We start from the raw sequence: 21,432 nt of genomic DNA, 5'->3' as shown, positions 1-21,432 counted from the left end.
AAACAAAAACAAAAACAAAAACAAACCCACACACACCTTAAAAAAAGTAAACGCGGGGTGCCTGGGTCAGTTAAGTGTATGACTTTGGCTCAGGTCATGTTAAAAAAAAACAAAGTAAGGTCTCCTGGGCGGCTCAGTCAGTTGGGCATCCAACTTTGGCTCAGGTCATGATTTCACAGTCTGTGGGTTTGAGCCACAGAGCAGGCTCTGTGCTGACAGCCTGGAGCCTGGAGCCTGCTTCAGATTCTGTGTCTCCCTCTCTCTCTGCCCCTCCCCCACTTGTGTTCTGTCTCTCAAAAATAAAAAAAAATAATAAAAAGGAAACGCAATTCCATCACACCTCACCATCCCCCTCTCTGCTCTTATTTTACTCCAAAAGGCTTTTTACACCTTCCGCACATGGCTTGCTCATTGTCTCCTCTCACTGGCAAGCAGCTTGGTTGAAGCAAGGATTTCCCTTTTTCTAATAAAAATTTTTAATGTTTTTATTTATTTTTGAGAGAGAGAGAGAGCATGCATGCAAAAGTGGAGGAGGGGCACAGAGACAGGGAGACACAGAAGCAGCAGCAGACTCCGAGCTGTCAGCACAGAGCCCACTGCAGAGCTCGAATGTGTGAACTGCGAAATCCTGACCTGAGCCGAAGTCAGACACTTCACCGACTGAGCCACGAGGGGCCCCAGAATCCCTGTCTTTTGTCCACTGAAAACTCCCTCTCTGCACCCAGCATAGATACTCGACAATGCTGCACTGCGTCGACCAGCTGTCTGCAGCGTAGGCTGAACAAGAGGGTCTCCCAGCTCTTGGATTTTGCTCATTCTTGCCCCGAATTTGGGTCTGTGTCCCATTTGGCTTCTCTGTTCAGAGAAGTCTTTCAGAAAGCCTCCCCTTATCTAACTCCCTGCTGATCCCAACTCTCTGGCCAATGTTCCCACATGCACAGAAAAGCAAAAAAAAAAAAAAAGAAAAAAAACACATCTTAGAAATTTTCTTATTTTCCTCATTTCTTTGGCCTCAAGCTAATTAAATGCTATCCTTCAGTAAGTTGGTTTCAATAGGAAATTATCGGGGAACCTGGGTGGCTCAGTCACTTGAGTGTCAGACTTCGGCTCAGCCGACTCACTGTCTGTGAGTTTGAGCCCCACGTCAGGCTCTGTGCTGACAGCTCAGAGCTTGGAGCCTGCTTCTGTTTCCCTCTCTTTCTGTCCCTTTCCTGCTCGTACTCTCTCTCTCTCTCAAAAATAAAAATAAAAATAAATTTAAAAAAATAAACATGGAATTATTTTTCCAAAAAAAAAAAAACCTAAGTCACAGATGCTCCTAAGAACGTTTGTCCTTCAAGAGGTGGCAAGCCTGTGGATCCCAGAGTTAAAGATGAATTCAGAAGAATGAAGTCAGCAAACGCTTCCATGCCGGCCCAGGCACACGGCAGGCTGCAGCCCCCAGCCGGCGCGTACCTGTGCGGGGCCGCTCGGGAGGGCATGAACCGCATGCAGGCTGACCACTCAGGGCTGCCTCCGGCTCTACCGGCTGACCCGGGACCATCACGGTGAGGGGCTGCTTTGGCTAGAGAGGCCCCTGGAATTTCCTAAACTTGCCCCTAAAAGATTTCTCAGAAGTCCCTATTCTCCTTCCAGAGTTTCCTGAAATTTAGGAAAGAGAGTCCCAGAACAAAAGGGGAGAGGTCTGAAGACAGAGAGAGAGAGCACCCTGCAGCACAAGAGGACAAAATATCTCATCACAGAAAAGACAGCAATAAGCCAGAGGAAGAGGGGCTCTGAGAAAGCCGTCGATTCAGCATCAACCGTGTGCTGCTGCCGCCCCGGAGGCCACCCGACCCCTCGGCCAAGTTCACGGACGAAGCGTGCTGACCAGTCACGGAGAACACGCCTCCCCCGCAGCTGGCTCTCACATACAGGGAGCCCCCACCTGCCCCAGGCGACAGCCCCACTGGACATTCCCGGACTACTTGGGACACATGACGGGTGTATGTGGTAGGGGACTCACACTAAGCAAGTGGCCCCTCACGTGCACTGCATTAGGACATCTGCTTTCTATCGGTCCTAAAATAAGGAGCCCTATAGACCTCCAAGACCACATTTTCTTTTATAGTTACATATTACATGTAACTCCAACTAACTGTATCATTTAAACAGGGGAAAACAGCATTTAGTTGACCTGCTTTAAATGCTATGTAATTTGAAGCAGTCTCTTGAGCTCGAGTGAATTAAGACTATAATTGATACAGAAGTTTTGAGAAAATCACCTTTCGAAAATAAATGCACATGTAAATTTGTCAAGGATAAGAACACCGGGCCAGCAGAAACAACCCGCCTACACGCAGCCTTACTTCCGCTCTTGAGCAGACGCTTCTCTTCCTCCTTCAGCTTGTTCTGCATTAGACGCAGTGTGTTCTCAGCTTCCTGTAGGACAGCAAAAACCCGAGTCAGAAGAGATCACCCTTTTGTGGACTGTTGTATTATTCTCCTCCACGAGGGCAAGCAGGGCCGGGGGTGTGACGCGGAACCAGCACGGATGTGAAGTACACGGAGAGCAAGACGCTGCCCAAGAAGAGCCAGGGCCTCTGGAACCAGCCAGCAGCCCGGCGGGGGGAGGCGGCCCTCGAAGTCCCAGAGACAATGGAGCACGACAGTGAAATGCCTGTGTGTGCCTGCATGGCAAGTCGACACAGAGACAGGGACATCGAGAACGGGACCGTACGGGTCTCCTGCTCTCATAAAGTAAAGCATTGGGCGCCTGGGTGGCTCAGTCAGTTAAGCATCCCGACTTCGGCTCAGGTCATGATCACACGGTTCGTGGGTTCGAGCCCCGCGTCAGGCTCTGTGCTGACAGCTAGCTCAGAGCCTGGAACCTGCTTCAGATTCTGTGTCTCCCTCTCTCTGACCCTCCCCTACTCGTGCTCTCTCTCTCTCTCAAAAATAAATAAAAAACCTAAAAAAAAAAAAAGGTAAAGCATGGATTTTATTGTTTTTCTGCTCTGTGCTACTCCAGCCCAAGGAGGTGCTAAATGATGAGACTGATCAGATGAAAAGAGAAAAGAAATAAATACCAGTCTAATTCCTAGGGGGACAAAAGCTAATACTTCATCTGGGTGACAAAACGTGGTCCTGATTATTGTCAAAAGAGAATGGCAAAGGACACGGCTTTTAAATTCTTGGTGTTGTTCTAACCATCAAGAAGCAAACACTGCTTCAGGCACGGGCTCTTTAGGGCGCCGGTGTTGTGAGCACACAGAGCAGGTTTGAGCAGAGAAAAAGGGGCTCGTCCTGAGGCCGCGCCTCCCGCACACCCTCTGCCCCGGGGGAAGCCCGCAGAACACCTCCGAACGCTCACAGGGCGTTTACTTGCACGGGCCCTGTTCTGCTCTTCCCCAGGCGGTGTCCTCACAACGTGCCTGTCCTGTACACCGCTGCTCTGTGGCCTGCCCCTGCCCTAGAGCAGTGGTGGCCACGGGCTCCTGGTCGAGATAAACGTGCCCACAGGGAAACATCAGCTACCCCCCACCAGCAGCCTGTACAACTAAATAGCTACACCTCGTTCAAACACCCAGGTTTGGAAGAGGGTAGCACAACCTTTACACCAAAGCTGTCAAGGGCAGTGTGAGAAAGGGAGAGTGTAGACCAATTTTAGCACGAACACAGATTCCAAGTGACCCTTCTTGGGTAAGGCAGAAATATCCCCAAGGGATAGTAGCAATCAAAAAATGAGAGTAACTTAGTCCATTTTCCTTTGCTCTGAAATCTGTATTTACCAACTCATGCTGGGACCTGAAATACTCTTTCCTAAACGGCCTTAAACATTTGGGATGAAAGGAACCTGCACGACCGCTTGATCTGGCTCATACACACTTCCCACAGTAATCAGTAAACTGCACTTCCTCTCTATAAAGCAGTGTCTGATAAGCTACTTTGGATGATTCAATTAAGCAGGGCCTGAAAATCTTGCAGTGAACTGACCAAGCATGTTTTTAGAAATCTACCAGAGACCAATTACCTATTCTGTGGAACTCAGTGAAAATTAAAATGCACTTAAGAATTGTTAAGAATCCCAAGGTAGTGACAGCACCACATTAAAGCAAGCCCAGGCCCTTCTAAGCTAAGTCTTAGTGATTGCACGGGTCACGTGGCGGCCCTGTCTGCAGTGCTAACGGACCAAACCCATCAGAGATCTGACTGCCCTGGCGTCCAGGCTACGCTACCAGCAAAACGGAAGAGCTACATGAGCAACCGCAGACTTGAGCAAGGGAGAAGGACCATCCACAGATTTCTCCCTCACAATGGTATGTGCAAACCGACGTGTCACCTAGAACAAAATCACACACCAGAAGGAACAGTCCGTGCAGAGAGCGGGCTAAGTGCTCACCTCAAACCTCTCTTGCTCCATCCTATGATGGTCCTCAAGCTGCTGTTCCAGATAAGCCAGATTTCGAAATTTCTCTAGATAAACATCATACTGTTTTTGCAACTCCTCCTCGATCTTCTCATATTCATCCATAAAGGCTGGCCTACAACAACCAAGTGAAACAGAAAGTGGAAGATTCATCACCATAGAGCAGTTGACATTAGTACGCTGAGCCCGAGGTCCCATCCTGGTTTGCTGTGGAACCTTTAGTGGAGAAATATCTTCATCCTGAAGCTGCTTAGAGCTAATTTCCCTTTTTCTCCTCCCTCTCCTCAAAATGAACATGCTTATATTTTGTTCTTCATCAAAAGCTCTTTGCAAAAACTTGAAAATAACCTTGAAAGTATGAAAAATAAGGTAAAATTTACTCATAATCCTATCACCAGGTAAAAGCACTTAATACTTGACAAACATCCTTCCAGACCTTTTTATGCATAGATCTATAGAGAGAAATGTATTTTTAAATTTTCATTTATGTTTGTTTGTTTGAGAGAGAAAGAGAGAAAGGTGGGAGAGGGGCAGAGGGAGAGACAGAGTTCCAAGCAGTCTCCGTGCTCAGCACAGAGCCAGACATGGAGCTCAATCCCACAATCCTGGGATCACGACCTGAGCAAAAATCAAGAGTTTGATGCTTGACCAACCAAACCACTCAGGCATCCCAGGAATGCATTAAAAAAATTTTGTTTGTTTATTTGTGAGAGAGAGATTGCGAATGGGAGAAGGGCAGAGAGAGAGGGGGAGACACAGAATCCGAAGGAGGCTCCAGGCTCTGAGCTGTCAGCAGAGCCTGATGCGAGGCTCGAACGCACGGGCTGTGAGATCACAACCTAAACCAAAGTCAGACGCCTGACCGACTGAGCCACCCAGGCGCCCCAGGAATGTATTTTTACACATCTTTAAGTATATTACCTTAAATGAAGCTTTGCTATCTTTTTTCTTACTCACCATGCCATAGATTTTAATATACACTTAAAAAATAAATTATATATCATATACATCACACTAAATTAGTAACTTAAATATAGACCACATATATCTTAGTTATCTTATCTTAGTTGAGCATAATATTCTGCTGTCTGGATGCTCCAAAATGTATTCAATCCCCTAAAAAATGAAACGTATGTTGCTACAAATTAAAGCTATGTTTTAAAATAATATAGAACATAAAAGCAAAGCCATAACACAAAAGCTTCTTTCAACTGATTTGCTGAGATTTTTTTCTTATTTTTGATCTTAAAGGGAAAACTCTCTTCTTTTAAAAAATATACAGGTAGGGGTGCCTGGGTGGCTCAGGTGGTTAAGCTTTCAACTTCAGCTCACGTCATGATCTCGTGGCTCATGAGTTCAAGCCCCACATCAGGCTCTTGCTGGCCATGTGCAACCTGCTTTGGATTCTGGCGCTCTCCTCTCCCTCTCTGCCCCTCCCCTGCTTGCGCTCTCTCTCTCAAAATAAATAAAAACTAAAAAACAAAACAAAAACAGATAAAAAATAATAATCTTTGAGGCTAGACCAAAACATAGAAATTTTTCTACTAAAAGGATATGAGAGTTAACAAAACTGAACTTATGCTTGAAAAGCAAAATTTTTTAATGAGATAAATGTATCAGCTGGCCCAGATTCCGGGATGGAAGGATGTGGTCTTGCGTGGCTGGGAGGAAGGCGGCGGTGCTCCCTGGGTCGCCAGTGTCCCCAGGAGCGGCCACAGGGCGGTCCGGCCACCAGCATCTCAAAGCAGCAAGACCTTCAAGCAGCCGCAGCAGCCACACGGAGGAAGGAGTAAAGAGAGAAAAATGAAGGGAGAATGAAAAGGGAGAAAGAGTAATGGCACAGAGAGAAAAGGCCAGAGACCGAGCACGAGAAGGAGGGTACGACACGACTGAGAAAGAGAGAATGAGTGCCTCCCGGCTCCAGGAGCACACGTGGAACACACCTCGAAGGCCCCAATGACCTAGATGGGGTTTTGCCCCCATTATCCCTCCATATTCTGTGGAAAAGGGGTTTCCAGTGAAGGAAAGCCAAAAGAAAGACAAATTATTGGTGAAGAATGATAAAGGTCTAGAATCTACTCAACCTGAGAGAGGGGAGTACGCTTGGTGCCCCTCGTTCACGGCCACACACAGACCTCAGGAGCCGGCCTCGGACAGCTTTCACGCTCCGGACTCACTGACTCGGCCCTGCATTCTGAGAGAAGCCGTAGAAGCCTGCGGGGAGGCTCCAGGCACAGGGAGAGCAGGGGGCCCTTGCCTGAAGGGCGGCCCACACGGCTGTCTGAGGCTGTGCCCGCTGCCCGCGCCCCGCCCACTCTGTTGGAACTTTCGAAGGCAACAGTCACTCACCCTTTGATGCTCATATCTACCTGACACTCTGCAGAGTCTGGAGTCGCTTCCGATTTCTTTCCAGTTCTAATTTCCTCTTCTCAATTTTGGCTTCTAAATTAGCTTCGTCAGAGGCCACGTTATTGAGCAGGTCTTTCATCTTCTGAACCTGCGCCTACATCGAACAGGAAGTGAGTGAGGCGGGTGCCAACGAGGCACGGCAGCCGGACTCGGAGAGAGGACTCCGGAGAAGCAGAGGGAGCGACAGAGCTAACCCTCCCGTGGCCTCACTCAGCTCAACAACTGGTCCCAGACGGAAGGTCACCCTTCTTCCACGAGAAGACAGGGTTTCTGGCCAGGGAAACGAATGAAGATGGCGAGAAGAGCGTCCTGAGCAGGGGGAGAGGCGCCCCAGGCCTCCTGCGCAGCTCACATGCTTACACCGGCCCCGCCCGCCGCTCGGAGCTGGTAGTCCGCCTGTTTACATCGCTCGGGGCACTCCCTAGTTACAATCATCTGACTCACAGAATGTGTGCACACGTGAGCGGGGCTTTATTTAGGAGGGGACAAAAAAGAAACCTTAGGTGGTCCCAACCTAATCCTGCCTGCTGGGACCAAGACACAAGGCCCTCTTCCCTCCCTGGCAAGTAAGCCTCGGCTGCAGACTAAAACAGAGAACCCCCGCAGGAAGGCAGCACAGAAGCGACCCCCTCGGTGGACCCAGCCTTGGAGGCAGCGTGGGCAGCAGGGCCTGGGGAACCAGGTGAAGGGAAAGAGACCACGGACAAGACCCCAGGCCTCCCTGCTGTGTCACAAGAGCAAGTTCACCTGGTGCGTGGCAGTCAGGACGCACGTGCTGCCTCACGCTCGTCTGGGAGGCCGGCCAGGCCGGGCCCGGGGCTCAGAGCTGCCACCGGCCACGGGACAACGGGCGTCCGGAACGCGGCCCGCTGAGCAGGGGGCTGCCTCCCCAGTTCTGACGTCCCCCCTCTGCCTCACGTTCCCCGGGCCGAGGTGGGCTTCTCCCCACTGGTGCCTCGCACGCGTGTCCTAGCCCACAACGGCCAATGCCTGGTCCGCAGAGAAATAATCTAGGGGACGCACACACTCTCTATGAATGTGTATATATTTGGAAGCAAGCACGTCTACTGTTTATTTATGGTGTAATTTTTTTCTACTAAGAACACTCATCACTTCCAAGATGCTTTCATGAAAATAATCATGCCACTATCTGTTTGCTCCAAGAGCTTTAAAAATCCCAAAAGAGATGTAAGTTCACTCATAGGAAGACAAGGGGAGTTTCTGAACAAAAAACTCGAGTTGATCACAACTATTTCTCTGAGGCAGTCAGGGTAAACCTAGTGAATTTATCCGACTTCAAGAATAAAAACAATCTGGGGCACCTGGGGGGCTCAGTGGTTGAGTGTGCGACATCGGCTCAGGTCACGATCTCCCAGTTCCTGAGTTCAAGCCCCACACTGGGCTCTGTGCTGACAGCTCAGAGCCTGGAGCCTGCTTCGGATTCTGTGTCTCCCCCTGTCTCTGCCCCTCCCCATTTGCATTCTGCATCTCTCTCTCTCTCTCTCTCTCTCTCTCAAAAATAAACTAAAAAGAGAATACAACCATTTTTTTAAAGGTATGTACTCCTCAAATAAGAAATATCAGTGTGATAAATACAATTTTCCCTAGCCTGAAATAAATGGTCTATAAATTATAACCCCTTTTAAGTATCCATGCTGTGGTTTGGGTGGACGGTGCCCACAGCAGGCACTCTAGGCATCACAGCGCTGCTCAGAAACCTCGGGCCCAGGTTTCAGCACCAAAGGGAAAAAAAGAAAAAAAGGAAAACCTGAAAAATAATTTAAATGCCCAAATGTGAGGATTTGGCTAAATAAAGTGTGAAGAGTCCATAAAATAGAGAATGTATGAAAAGTATTGAAGAATGTAAGCGAATTATGAAATTATTAAAAATGACAAATTTTGAGAGAGAAATTTTTCATATTTTTAACAAGGGGGAAAATGATAAAAGTAAGCAACCTAGATACCCTGGAATGTCCTCTGCAGTTTTCATTTCCCCACTATCAGGTCCCTTCTCTAGCCTAGGGTTGCTCTGTCCTAAGGAAGCAAGGAATAAATCAGTATTTTCAAGTCCCAGGCACAAAAACTTTAAATAAAAGCAAACGGGCTTACCAGAATGTCTTTTATGGCAATTCTCAACACTTTTTCAGTCTCATTTATTTCCAGAGGTCTGGCAATTGCTTCTGTTCTCAGTTCCTGGAGAAACGATGAAATGAAGCTCCTTTTCAGAAGAGGAATTCTCAAAACCCAATCCTGAATGTAGACGCAGCCTAGGGACTAGTTCTCCAAAGCCCCCCTACAGTGTGGCTCTCTGATGCAAACCACTTCCTCCTGCGGCTGCTCCGTGTGTCTAGCCCCACTGCAGAGCTGGCCTCCCTCCAGCTCCCCGGACCTCCCTCGCTTCCAGGCCCGCCTCCCCACACCGCCAGGGGCAAAACCGAGCTCACGTCTATCATCTTTTCTCCCAAATTTGCTTCTTTACCTATATTCATTCATTCATTCATTCATTCATTCATTCATTCCACTCACTCAGGGGAACCCAAAACCAAGTGCAGCTCAACCTACTGTCTGAACCCCCTGCCAGCCTCTATGATCTTTCCTATGATTAATTCCCTCTAAGTTGCCTGTCACTGACATCTGCAGCCAATGAGAGGAGTCCCCTTAGTCCCGCCTCCTTGCATTAACCGCTAACCAGTCGGGGGAGGCCTTTGTGCCTATCACACCAGTACTGGGAACTGCTCTGAGACGTGGGATTTTAACCTGGATGCAGTTGGGAGGTTTCTGCAGCACATTCCCACACCTTCTTGGGCTCCCTTTACTCCACAGCGCCTCTCACCGCCCCCCCTCCCGCTGTGGAAGACTGTGGAGGGCAGGGATCATGACCGACTCAAGGACCCAGCATGGTGCCTCGCCTGTGACTGGTGTAGTCCTCAATGAGTATACAAAAAACAGATCCTGGACAGGGGATCTGCCTCAGATTACGACTATACACAGAACTTGAGAAGTCCCATATTCACGGCTCCCATAGCAACAATTCGACCACTGATTATTTCAATTCATGACAGGATGGTGCTCAAAGAGTCCTTGGTGGACTCCTGGGTCAAGTCTCACAAGGAAGCCACAGCTCGGGGGCAATTACCAAGGGGCCAGCTCTTGTCTCTAGGTCTGTTAGAATCGTGTGTAGACACACGTGCACTCCTCAACTGTAAAGAGAAAACACAGGGGCACCTGAGTGGCTCAGTCGGTTGAGCATCCGACTTCCGCTGTGTCATGATCTCACAGTTCAAGAGTTTAAGCCCCGCATCGGGCTCCGAACTGAAGCATGGAGCCTGCTTCAGATCGTCTGTCTCCCTCTCTCTCTTTCCCTCCCCCCGACATGTGCATATATGTCCTCTCTCTCTCTCCAAAAAAACAAACTTTAAAAAATTAATTAAAAAATTAAAAAAAAAAAAGACAAAACCCAGAAATCCTAGAGCTGCCTTGTATCTAAATGAGTTATTAGATGTAGGTGGCGGTTTGGTTCTGCCGACTACCCTTCACCAGGTGGCAAGCACTAGGTTAAGGTATCAAGAGCAGGGACTGTGAGTGGCACCCAAGTCCCCTGCTTCCAGACCACTCCCAGGACAGAAATGGAAAGCAAGAGAAGAAGTACTGTTACACCACAGCACTGACGCCAGAACACAGACCAGGCGGCCAGAGATCACGGCCGACACGCCTGACGGGAACAAAACGAATTAGCTGCATTTACCTTAAAAACCTTAAATGTGCGCATATACGCTTCCAATGGCACTCCTCTTCACACAGAGGAGCTAAACAGTACTGTTTCTTCTTAAAGCAGTAGGTCCCAAATCCTGCTGCACACTGGAGACCCCTGGGGATCTGGAAAAGGTGACGCCTGGCTCCCACCCCCAGATATCCGGACTCACTGGTTTGGGGGACAACGTGGACACCAGGTGATTTAAAAGGACTACAGGATGGCACAAAAACAGCCACGCAGATCAATGGAACAGAAGAGAGAACCCAGAAATGGACTCACAAACGTATGGCCAACTCATCTTTGACAAAGCAGGAAAGAATATCCAAAGGCATAAAGACAATGTCTTCAGCAAGTGGTGCTGGGAAAACTGGACAGCGACATGCACAGAAATGAACCTGGACCGCTTTCTTACCAAAAACAAACTCAAAATGGAAAACCGAAACGTGAACAGGAAATCATCAAAATCCTCGAGGGGAAAGCAGGCAAAAACCTCTTTGACCTCAGCCACAGCAACTTCTTACTCAACAAGTCTCCAGAGGCAAGGGAAACAAAAGCAAACATGAACTATTGGGACCTCATCAAAATAAAAAGCTTCTGCACAGCAAAGGAAAAAATCAGCAAAACTAACAGGCAACTGACGAAATGGGAGAAGATATTTGCAAACAACCTATCAGATAAAGGGTTAGTACCCAAAATCTACAGAGAACTTATCCAACTCAACACCCAAAAAACAAATAATCCAGTGAAGAAATGGGCAAAAGACATGAGTAGACACTTCTCCAAAGAAAACATCCAGATGGCCAACAGATACCTGAAGCAATCCTCATCACCACTCATCATCAGGGACACACAAATCAAAACCACAATGAGACACCACCTCACACCGCTCAGAATGGGTAACATTAACTCGGGCAACAACAGATGCTAGTGAGGATTTGTAGAGACCTCTTGTGCACTGCTGGCGGGAATGCAAACCGGTGCAGCCACTCTGGAAAACAGTATGGAGGTTCCTCAAGAAATTAAATATTGAACTACCCTACGACCCAGCAATTGTACGACTAGGTATTCATCCAAGAGATACAGGTGCACTGTTTCAAAGGGGCACATGCACCCCAATGTTGACAGCAGCACTATCAACAATAGCCAAAGTATGGAAAGGCCCAAATGTCCATTGATAAATGAATGGATAAAGAAGATGTAGTATATATACAATGGAGTATTATTTGGCAATCAAGAAGAATGTAATCTTGCCATTTGCAACTATGTGGATGGAACCGGAGAATATTATGCTAAGCGAAATTAGTCAGAGAAAGACAAATATCATATGACCTCACTCATTTGAGGACTTTAAGTGACAAAACAGATGAACAGAAGGGAAAGGAAGCAAAAAGAATACAAAAACAGGAAGGGGGACAAAACATAAGACAGTCTTAAATATAGACAACAAACAGAAGGTTGCTGGAGGGGGAGGAGGATTGGGGAGGGGCTAAATGGGTCAGGAACATGAAGCAATCATTGTTGAACTCTATGCTAACTAACTTGGATGTAAATTAAAAAATAAAAATAAAAATAAATAAATAGAGGACCACAAGAGCTCTGAAGAGTTTTAGGAACCACTTTTTTAATCAGCTCCTTAAATGTAGTCAATGAAGCATTCCCCTGACTGGCATTGGCTAAAACAAGGATTACAAATGAACTGGAACATCCACTCCAGCTGAGCGCTTGCGACCACGTCAGTCTTGGGCTCCCCAAATCTGCTGCACGTCAGAATCACCAGAGACTTCTGACTCCCAAGGCCCCAGTCATACCATACTCCAAACCAGTGACTTCAGAACAGAAGCCGGTACCCGTAGTTTTTACAGGCCCCCACGTGATTCCACTGGGGAGCAAGGTTTGGGAACCACGGGCTCAGAAGAGCGCTGCGTAGACAAGAACGCTGAGTTCCCCAGGAAAAAGCACCATCATCGGAAAGTCTGCCACGGCCACAAGGAGGAAAGTTCCAGCAACATGCTACATAATTTCCATTCCTGAACTATAAGTCACAGCTATTAAAAACAGACCAGCGGCCACTAGAGGCAAGAATGGCAGCCAACACTGTGCATTACTTCCCGCACGTGATCTCATGTCATCGGTATGGTTCAATGAAATCAGAAGGGCCGGCGGGGGGGGGGGGGGGGGGGGGGGGGGGGGGGGGGGGGGGGGGGGGGGGGGGGGGGGGTGGAAGCAGAATTGGAAACAAAACCTTGAAACCTGCCTCGCTGAGGCAGTATGCAAGCATCGGAACGCTGCTTACCCTCAGCTCCACCTCCTTGCCCAGCAGGTCGTACAGAGAGGCTCCCCTGGACGTGATCTCAGAAGCAAGCTGTCTGGCTGCTTTCAAGTCTGCAATCTGGAAGGAAAACATGAACAACAGAAACCTCAGTTGACAGGTTTTTAATGGACATTCAGAAACAACAGTTTGTTACTATCGATTCCTGCCTCCCGTCAGGACGCCTGATACTGAACGTGTGGTGCACAGGACGCATCTTGCACCCCGCTGGGAGCGCCCCCAGGACGCCTGGGGCTCTCTGAAAATCTGCATGCCATCCGCATGCCGAGTCAGATGTAATCCTCAACCAGGAAGTGTAGGAGGGCCAAAGGAACATGCTTCCTACTCGGCCTCGGTCCCAACAGGGGACCCCAACAGTAGCAGGGTGACCATAGGAGGGGCAACCAGAGAGGCACATGTCCTACTGCAGAAGCCCAGCGCGCTGCGTGCGTTGCTCCTGCCCCCCCCCCCACCTCTGCACAGGCAGCACGGGGCCACTGAGGCTCATGTGAGGTAGTGTGCTCGGCCCCCTCCGGGGTGGCAGCTGCTGCTGTGCAGACGGCAGCCCGTGGCCTGCGCACAAGCTTCTTTCTTAGGGTTCACAGGTCACCCCCTCTTCCTTGCATATGGTACATTTTCCAAAGGCCCAGACGTTTCCTTGCTCTGTTCTCTCTCGCTCTCTTGCACCTCGTTTTATGCCCAGACCACCGGCAAGTCGCCCTCTTCATTCGCAGCGGAGGACGCTCTTGCCGCTCAGCCCTTTCCGCCCCAGCCTCACGGCCTCACAGCAGCCAAGGTCTGCTTTTCTCCGCAGGAGTCTCACCTCCCCCGCTCCCCAGGCTGGAGTACCTCAGAGTCCGGTCCCCCAAAGTCTTCCCATCCACACTCCGTCCTCAGTTCTGGCCATAACACCAGCCGTGACCTGCGGCCCCACACTGAACACGCTGCAAGCCAGCGCTCGGCCTTCCCCATGAAGCCTGCTCCTTCCACGCCGCCCTCCATCTCAGTAACCCGGGAACTCGGTCGGGCCGGTGCTCAGACCAACATCTTTAGACCTAGGATGTCTGATTCAGTATGGTGTTGCCATGTGTGGCCATTTTCGATGTTAAATTAGTTTAAATTAAATAACGTTTAGAAAAGAAAAAAAATGAATAAAAAAGTAAATAAACAAATACGATTTGGAACCCACTCGGGTGTGCTAGCTCCATGTGGCCATGACTGCCGTACCGCGCGGCACAGATAAAGAACACATCCATCACCGCAGAACGTTCTACTGGACAGCGTGGATGTAGGATCTTCCTTGCACTGTCTGTTTTCTCTCAACTCACATCCAAGCCTGGAAGATCTACATTCCTACCCCGGGGCCTTCCCTCCCAGGCCCAGTCATCGGGGGCTCCAAGGCTCCCTTGTTGGGGAGCTGGGGAGAAAACCTGAGGACACTCTCCCCACTGACCAGCAGCCACCACTCTCCCACCCCGGCCCTCCCCCACCTCAGGGTGCAGAAAACTGCCGGAGCCTCTTGTTCAGAGCTCCCTCAGGATACACTCCCCCGACCGGCGTGCCATCTCCTGGGACAAAAAGGAATGGCGTCGGGGTGGGGGTGCCGCTTCCTCTGCTTTCAGCCCCTTGCCCAAACCATGGCAGCGATTCAAGACTTTCGCTTTTGACTTGCTGCTTGAACCAAGACTCCGACGCCTGGCGGCTCAGCTCCTTCCCACCTCAGCTGAGCTCCTGACGTCACCACTTGGTTCAAAGTCACTGTCTTCTCGGGGCCCCGGGCGGGCTCAGTCGGTTAAGCGTCCGACTTCAGCTCAGGTCATGATCTCACAGTCTGTGGGTTCAAGGCCTGCGTCGGGCTCTGTGCTGACAGCTCAGAGCCTGGAGCTGCTTCAGATTCTGTGTCTCCCTCTCTCTCTGCCCCTCCCCCACTCACTCTCTGCCTCTAAGACATAAAAAAATTTAAAAAGTCACTGTCATCTCTTGCTTTGTAACAAGTCTGCTTCCCCCCCTCCCCCCTGAGTCTGATTTCACCTCAGCACCCAGAGTGATGCTTTTAACACAAAATTCAAATCACATACTTCTCTGCTCAAAACAGAACAGATTTTCCCCTCAGAGTAAAAGCCAAAGTCTTGCAGTGGCTGTGCAGGCATGACAGGGTGGGTCTGTCACCACCCTGCTGCCAGCTCTCAGGGTTAAAGCACACTTTTCCCAGACTTTTCTCAGAGGACGCGCCCCCTCCCCTGCACAGAAGGCTTGCCCCTTCCCTCCTCAGATCTCTGCTGCCGGTGCCTGTCCCAGCCGCCCCGCCCCCGCCCTGCTTTAGGACTCCCCACACTGTCACCTCTGACCTGCCACGGCTTCCGCTCTGTGGTTCAGTCTGGTGCGCCCATCCGAGCCACAGGCACGGCGGATTTCCGCCCTCGTTCTCGCCTGGATGCCCTGCATCCGAACTGGGCCTCACACAGAGCGGGCTTTCTCTCGAGAAGCGGTTGGATTAACTGGCTGTGACTCCTGTTCGCGGCAAGTGCTGGCGAGCCCCAAACACACTGCTCTCGGCGAAGGAGTAGCAGGCGGGGCCTGAGTGTCTGACACGTCCCGTTTCAGACTCAAGAAACAAATGCTCTGTCCCTCACCAGGGGCCCTTCGCCGTCCTTACCTTTGAGCCGAGATCAAACTTGAATTTGCTGATGTCCTCTTCCCCGATCTTCGAGCCCTCCAGGCCCTTGGTCTTCATGGCGTTATAAAGGACAGAGGTGATCTTCAGAAGTTCTTTCACTGCATACCCATCTGCCTGATAAAGCTTCTTGGTATTCAGTTTTATATGTGCCTTGGTGGCCTATTTGCAGACAAAATAATAATAGTTTAAGGCCCTTTCCATGTAAAATCTAAATCAAATCCTATGTAGGTAACTTGAAAATCTCTCCTCAATAACCTGATTGTATTAAGAGTCAGACTTTCAAGTGGCTCAAGCATTGCAAGTAGGTTTATAAATGGATGCAATCTGGATGGAAAGCAATTTGGTAAAAGACAATAAAATTACAAATACACGTTAGCTTCACCCCAGCAACTCCACTGAGACTTAAGATAGGGACACAGTCACAAAGAAAATGGTGTGTGTAGTTTTTTCACTACAGCACTATTTCAAAGAGCAAAAGTCACAAACAATCTAAATGCCTCTGTATACATAAACTACATAAATCATGATGTATCCAAGAAAGCAATACTACTCAGATATAAGAGAGCATGAGGAAGTTGTATGTGTATTTGGCAATTTTCCAAAACGCACCATTAACTGAAGAAAGCAGATCTTAAGCAGTGGTGTACTGCATACTACTATTTGTGTAAAAGGAAGGGAAAAGAATTATATTGTACTTGCTTACCTGTGCATAAAGAAACTCTGGAAGATGGGACTGGGAATGGAGGTGGGTGAATGGCACACGGGATAAAAAGTCATTTTACTGTTTCAAATTTTAAGAAAACTTTGAACCATGACATACATTACCTACTGAAAACCAACACAATAGAATTCTTAACAAATAATGAATTAAAAACAAACCTCCAAAACTCTGTGCTCCGCACAAACCCGCTAACAGGAGGGGCAGAAACCCGCAGGCAGCTCTGAGGACTCCTCTCCCAAGGAGTCAGCGCCACCACGCCACCGGGCGTCTGGGAACTCACCATGAACTGGGCAACAGCCTTGATGAAAAAAACTCGGTCTTGTTCAGTCTCCACATCTGAAGGGATGTCCGTCTGAGGTTCATACCTTTCAGAGAAAGAAAAAAGTTAATGAAGGAGAAAGTTCACACAAGAGAAAGCAGGCAGCTGAGGGGATCTGTGACTACAAGCTCTCGGAGTCCCGAGCAAAGGTGGTTGAGAGAGAACTCAAAAGTAGCAGAAAATGCTCAGCACTCAAAGGAGTGCATCCTCACCTTAGAACAGATGCGTGTGATTTCAAAAATTAAATTTGGTGCTCAGCTTACAAAATTAAATGTCTCCGACCTCAAAGGTTAATTAAAATAATCAGAACTATTACTGTGGCTGACGGCCCCTGACACGGGGCTGATGCATTAGCTTGAGGAGCAGCAGAGTTACGGGTGTTACTAAGGACCCACCAGGGGTCAGAGGTCGCGGCCCTTGGTCTCTTTCTAAGCAGCCCCCATGCTAAGGGTTTTTACACTTTTAAAGGATTATCACAAACAATATACATGTAAGAATTTGCAACAAAGATCTTATGTTATTTTATGTAACACCTAAAATAGTCACAATTGCCTTAGGAAAGTCTGCCAACCCTGAATCATATTCGATTTTTCACAGAAAGTGAAACTTAAATCTCAGTAATTCCTACTCCAGTCCTCATCAGAGTGTGTGGAGAGACCCATCCTCCCCTCGTGGAGGTGAGCGCCTGGAGAGGAGCTTGGACCTGCGCCTGTGTACGCTTCCCACAGCGGACTCTCCCTCCCCCGCGCCCTGGTACATCCCCTCCTCCCACCGCCTTCCTCCTGCACCGACTTTAACAGGTTACACAGGAGTCCGTCAAACTCAAAATTTATCGAATTCTTCCTTTTGCTTCACAACAGTATCTTATCCTTGGTAGCTATGGAACGTGGTGTTCATTCGTAGACCTCAATAAAATATAGTTCTAACCGTTTCACCAGCCAAAGAAGCACTTCAGACACAAGTCCAAAATTTGGTGTGCGGAAATTTTCCATAGAGATATGTCGGGGGTACCCCAAGGCTCTCATCATCTCTGTAAAATCTGTCCAAAGGTAAAACACAATTCGGTCAGCTCCCCATCAAAGACCAACCACTTATTAGCTTAAACACTTCCCTTGCTCTCCCTGGTTATTCTCAATACACTGACAGTTTTAGAGACTATTTGTCAACTCTCTAAGAGGGAACGTAAAAAGGAGATGAAAGTTAAAATGTCTCCTCTGCTTCCTGAAAAACATTTAAGTTCAATGGCTGGGAAAAGTCAAAGCTACATGTTGTATTAGGGCCCAGGGACTGGCTGTGAATTTCTCTCTCTGATTGGTCATTTCTCTTGGATATCTTTCTCTTTTCCACTCAGAAGGAGAACTGCCTGGCTTTATACAATGTCACAAAGAAAAAAATATGTTATATGTTAACAGTGGTTATGTTTAGGGTTGATGGTGGTAAGGAGACGTTCACCTGAGTTATTTTGGAATTGTCTTTTTATCTTTATTTTTTAGTGAACACAGAGGACCAACGTGGTTAATTGCATTGTACTTAAAGAAATCCTAAAGAGACTGGTTGAACTCTACAGCAATACTTAGATTTTTTTTATAAACCAGAACAAGAAACCACACTACTAATACTTGTTGAAACTGGAGGTTGTGTTCACTGAGCTCTAAGCAGAATGCAAAAATGAACACAACAAACATTTTTTTTTACATTTCCACAATGTGCCAAGGTCTATATTCTGTGTGCTTCTGGCCACGGAATGCTCGTCCTCACTATTCCTGAAGGTTCAAAATGCCTCAGCGACATTCACAAATAAACTCCCTGGGCACTGGAGGTTAGGTTCCTCTCACCGGGCAACAGAAGAGAAGGTCCGAGCAAAGGAAAGAGAACAATGCAAAGGGCCTCTATCACTGTTTCCTGGGAAGTGAGAAGAGAGCGATGGCCAATAGAGCAGCGGCCTCCCACCGCACAGCCAGGAACTGCCTAGATCCGTCCTCCATTGAGCAGTCAAGTTCCGTTAATTCTGCAAAATGGGGACAATCTAAGCCTCTTAACATGCATTGTACAAATGTCTGGCATTCATTTAAGGTCAAATGTTCGAAATCCCCTTCCAACACCTTCCTCCCAACACAATTCCACTGAGTGCCCCCTAGCAGAACGCTGGCCTTGGCCTCTTCGAGGGAGAAACTTATCTCTAAAACAAACAGTCCCCAAGAACCTTCAAATCCCAGAGGACATGATTCACACTATGGGGCTAGCAGGTGTGTCAAAAACTGCGATGCCTCCATTCACAGCTGAAAGGAGTAATTGTTAATGGTGAAATTTCCAGCAATTCGGTTAGAAAACTGGCAGTAAAGACGCACCCCAGGTCACACCAAATTGGCAATCACCTGCTCCACCTATGCAGGTGGAGCCAGTCTGCTGAACTGCTTCAGATTCAGAAAATGATGGTGCATAAAAGGCAAGAGAATTGGATTCACACAGTCCCAAGTCTGAATCCTTGGTTCCATCCAGTTCTAGCTGTGTGACCTAAAGCAAGCAACTTTCCCTCTCTGTGCCTCAAAGTATTCGTCCGGGATTACACTAACTACCTCACTGCCAAAGTGAGGACTAAAATACGGTATCGAATGTAAAAGGCCTGCTGTGTAACAGATGCCCCCAAAGAATTAGTAACTAATTTTCTTATCCAGATTCCACTTCCCCACCGTTCCAGCAAAAGCGACCAGGCTCCCTTCTCCCCAGCAGCTTCGAAGCACGCAGCCTTTGGAAGTTAGACCACCTGAATTCAAAATCCTGCGCCAGCTCTCACTGCCTGTGTCCTCTGGCAGAGTCCCCTGACCTCGCTGCCCGTTTCCTCTAAATACAGGAGCACAGAGCAGCTCCGAGGAGTAAATAAAACGATGCTCACTCACAGAACAGAAACTACCTGGCAGATCATAACAATGCAAACTATGTCAGCTGCAACTATTATCAATCACCAGTCCTCTCCTCGGTTTTCTGAGCTCTTAGCTAACCCAACTCCTAAATCTCTCAGCGTCTTCCAATACGGCAATGAGCAGCCCCATGTGGCCATAAAGTCCTATGAAATTAGATAAAATTAACGCCGGCTCCTCAGCCGCACTAGCCACGGGCACACACGAAACCCCCGCCCCGGCAGAGTGCAGAGAGAGGGCTGGGGCGCCCAGCCTGCGGGGCGGCGGCGGCCGAAGACGCCCCAGGGCCGCACAGGCTCCACAGGGCGTTCCCGCGGGGAGAGCCTCGGACCGGGGATCCGTACGTGACAGCGGGCAGGGCGGCCTTACTGCGGAGGTCGCGGAAAGACATGACGCTTTGGGCCCCAGCAGCCAGAGTCTGAGGCGTTCACCCTCCGCACTCACGGGTCTCTATGGCAACGCACCCAGCCCTCTACGGCGTGCGGCCGGGGCCAAACAGGGCTGGACCGGAAACGGTCCGGTCGCGCGCGCGCGCATGCGCAAGCGAGAGGGCAAAGGGCCGGGTGTGTCTGGCGACGCTGTGGGGTGCCGGTCGTGGCTAGAGGCCGCGCGCTGTGCAGCACTTGCGTACCCTTCCCACACTTTGCAAACAAACATGTGGCACTGACGGACACATCCTGAACACCTACTAGGTGCCTGACGCTGTGCTAGGCGCTCCTCGTACTGCTTCACATTTCTTCCTCAATTCCTCTAGACAGAATTACGATAATACGAAGCCAGGTCTCCCTCCTGGGTCCTGTGCCCAGCATATTTCTCTCTGGCACGGGTAAACTTGCTGGCTTCACCGGCGACCGAAACCCCTGAGAAGCGGCAGCAGCATGAAGGGGCGACGCCCGATATGTAGGTGAGCGAAAACTCAGGCTGACCGCTGGGCGGCGACACCCGGCCCTACAGCGGCCGCACATGCTCAGCTGCCTCGGGCTTCACGACAGGCCGGAAACCGGCCCCGGTCTCTGTCGGCCGGCGTTTGTCCTGGCAATCATGGCGCTTGGTGGCATGGCGATGGTCGTGCGCTCGTGGGGGAAATGTGGGGCTGCGAGGTGAGGGCTGCGCGTGACACATGGCCCGGCCCGCTGATGGAGCCCCTGGGAGTCTTGTCTGGCTGTCAAGCTGGTAGGCAGGCGACCAAGAGGGGCTGGAGATGTGAATGAAGTGTGCGGAGCCCGGAAGCGCGGGCCAAGAGGAGGGAGTGCCACCCACTGGCCGCCCTCCTGCCTTTCGGTGTCCGGGAAGGAAAAGACGGTCAAACGCTCGCGCCATAGAGTCCCGAGTTAGAGCCCACACACCTGGTCGCGCTTCTGTGGAGAGGAACAGTCTTTGAACAATGGTTTTGGAACAATCAGAAATCCATATGCAAATAAATGGACCTCCGCTTTTTCCTAAATGTAAAGCCTCCCCCCCCCTTCTAAATGTAAGGCTTATACTCTTTAGAAGTTTTCCATAGGAAAACTTAGGGGAAACGTTTTGTGACTATGTGAAGCAACATCTCTTAGGTACACCAGAAGTATGATCCGTAAAAAATAAAAGGTGTGTTTTTAAATAAATTGGACCGCAGCAAAATTTAAAACTGCTCTTCAAGACACTTTAAGAAAATGAAAAGATAGCCTACAGAATAAAATATTCACAAAACATGTGATAGGAAGACTTTTATCCAAAATACATAAAGAATTCTCAAAATCAGTAAGAAAGCAATCGTTAGAAAGCAGACAAAAAATTAAACAGATACTTCACAAAAAAAGATCTATGGCAAGTAATAAGCAAATGAAAAGATGTTCAAGGTTATTACTCATCAGGGAAATGCATATTAAACCACAATGAGATATATCACTAGGCAGTTATTACAATGGTTAAAGCAACA

The 21,432-nt window shown here is 49.0% G+C and overlaps 1 protein-coding gene across 6 annotated transcripts in view; it reads right to left on the bottom strand.

Annotated features, from left to right (window-relative positions):
• Positions 1–20,432, bottom strand: part of CLUAP1 (clusterin associated protein 1) — a 29,320-nt gene extending 8,888 nt beyond the window's left edge. For 4 of the 6 annotated variants that reach the window (XM_029948146.1, XM_029948148.1, XM_029948147.1 and 1 more), the window contains exons 1-9: positions 19,884–19,961; positions 17,524–17,635; positions 16,558–16,642; positions 15,536–15,715; positions 12,865–12,960; positions 8,927–9,010; positions 6,778–6,911; positions 4,382–4,523; positions 2,349–2,421 (exon numbers count right to left, since the gene is read on the bottom strand). In XM_029948146.1, the coding sequence (XP_029804006.1) occupies positions 2,349–2,421; positions 4,382–4,523; positions 6,778–6,911; positions 8,927–9,010; positions 12,865–12,960; positions 15,536–15,715; positions 16,558–16,642; positions 17,524–17,635; positions 19,884–19,905 (928 nt within the window). In that variant the 5' untranslated portion in view covers positions 19,906–19,961. Of the gene's footprint in view, positions 1–2,348; positions 2,422–4,381; positions 4,524–6,777; positions 6,912–8,926; positions 9,011–12,864; positions 12,961–15,535; positions 15,716–16,557; positions 16,643–17,523; positions 17,636–19,883; positions 19,962–20,203 lie in introns of those variants that run through there. The other 2 variants (XM_029948150.1, XM_029948152.1) reach the window with 2 other exon arrangements.
• Positions 20,433–21,432: the final 1,000 nt, after the last annotated feature.

The sequence above is a fragment of the Suricata suricatta genome, chromosome 8 (genome assembly GCF_006229205.1).
Source record: "Suricata suricatta isolate VVHF042 chromosome 8, meerkat_22Aug2017_6uvM2_HiC, whole genome shotgun sequence".
Taxonomy (NCBI): Eukaryota; Metazoa; Chordata; class Mammalia; order Carnivora; family Herpestidae; genus Suricata; species Suricata suricatta.
The sequence above is the reverse complement of the archived record's forward strand: the minus strand, read 5'-3'. Positions and strand labels throughout refer to the sequence as shown.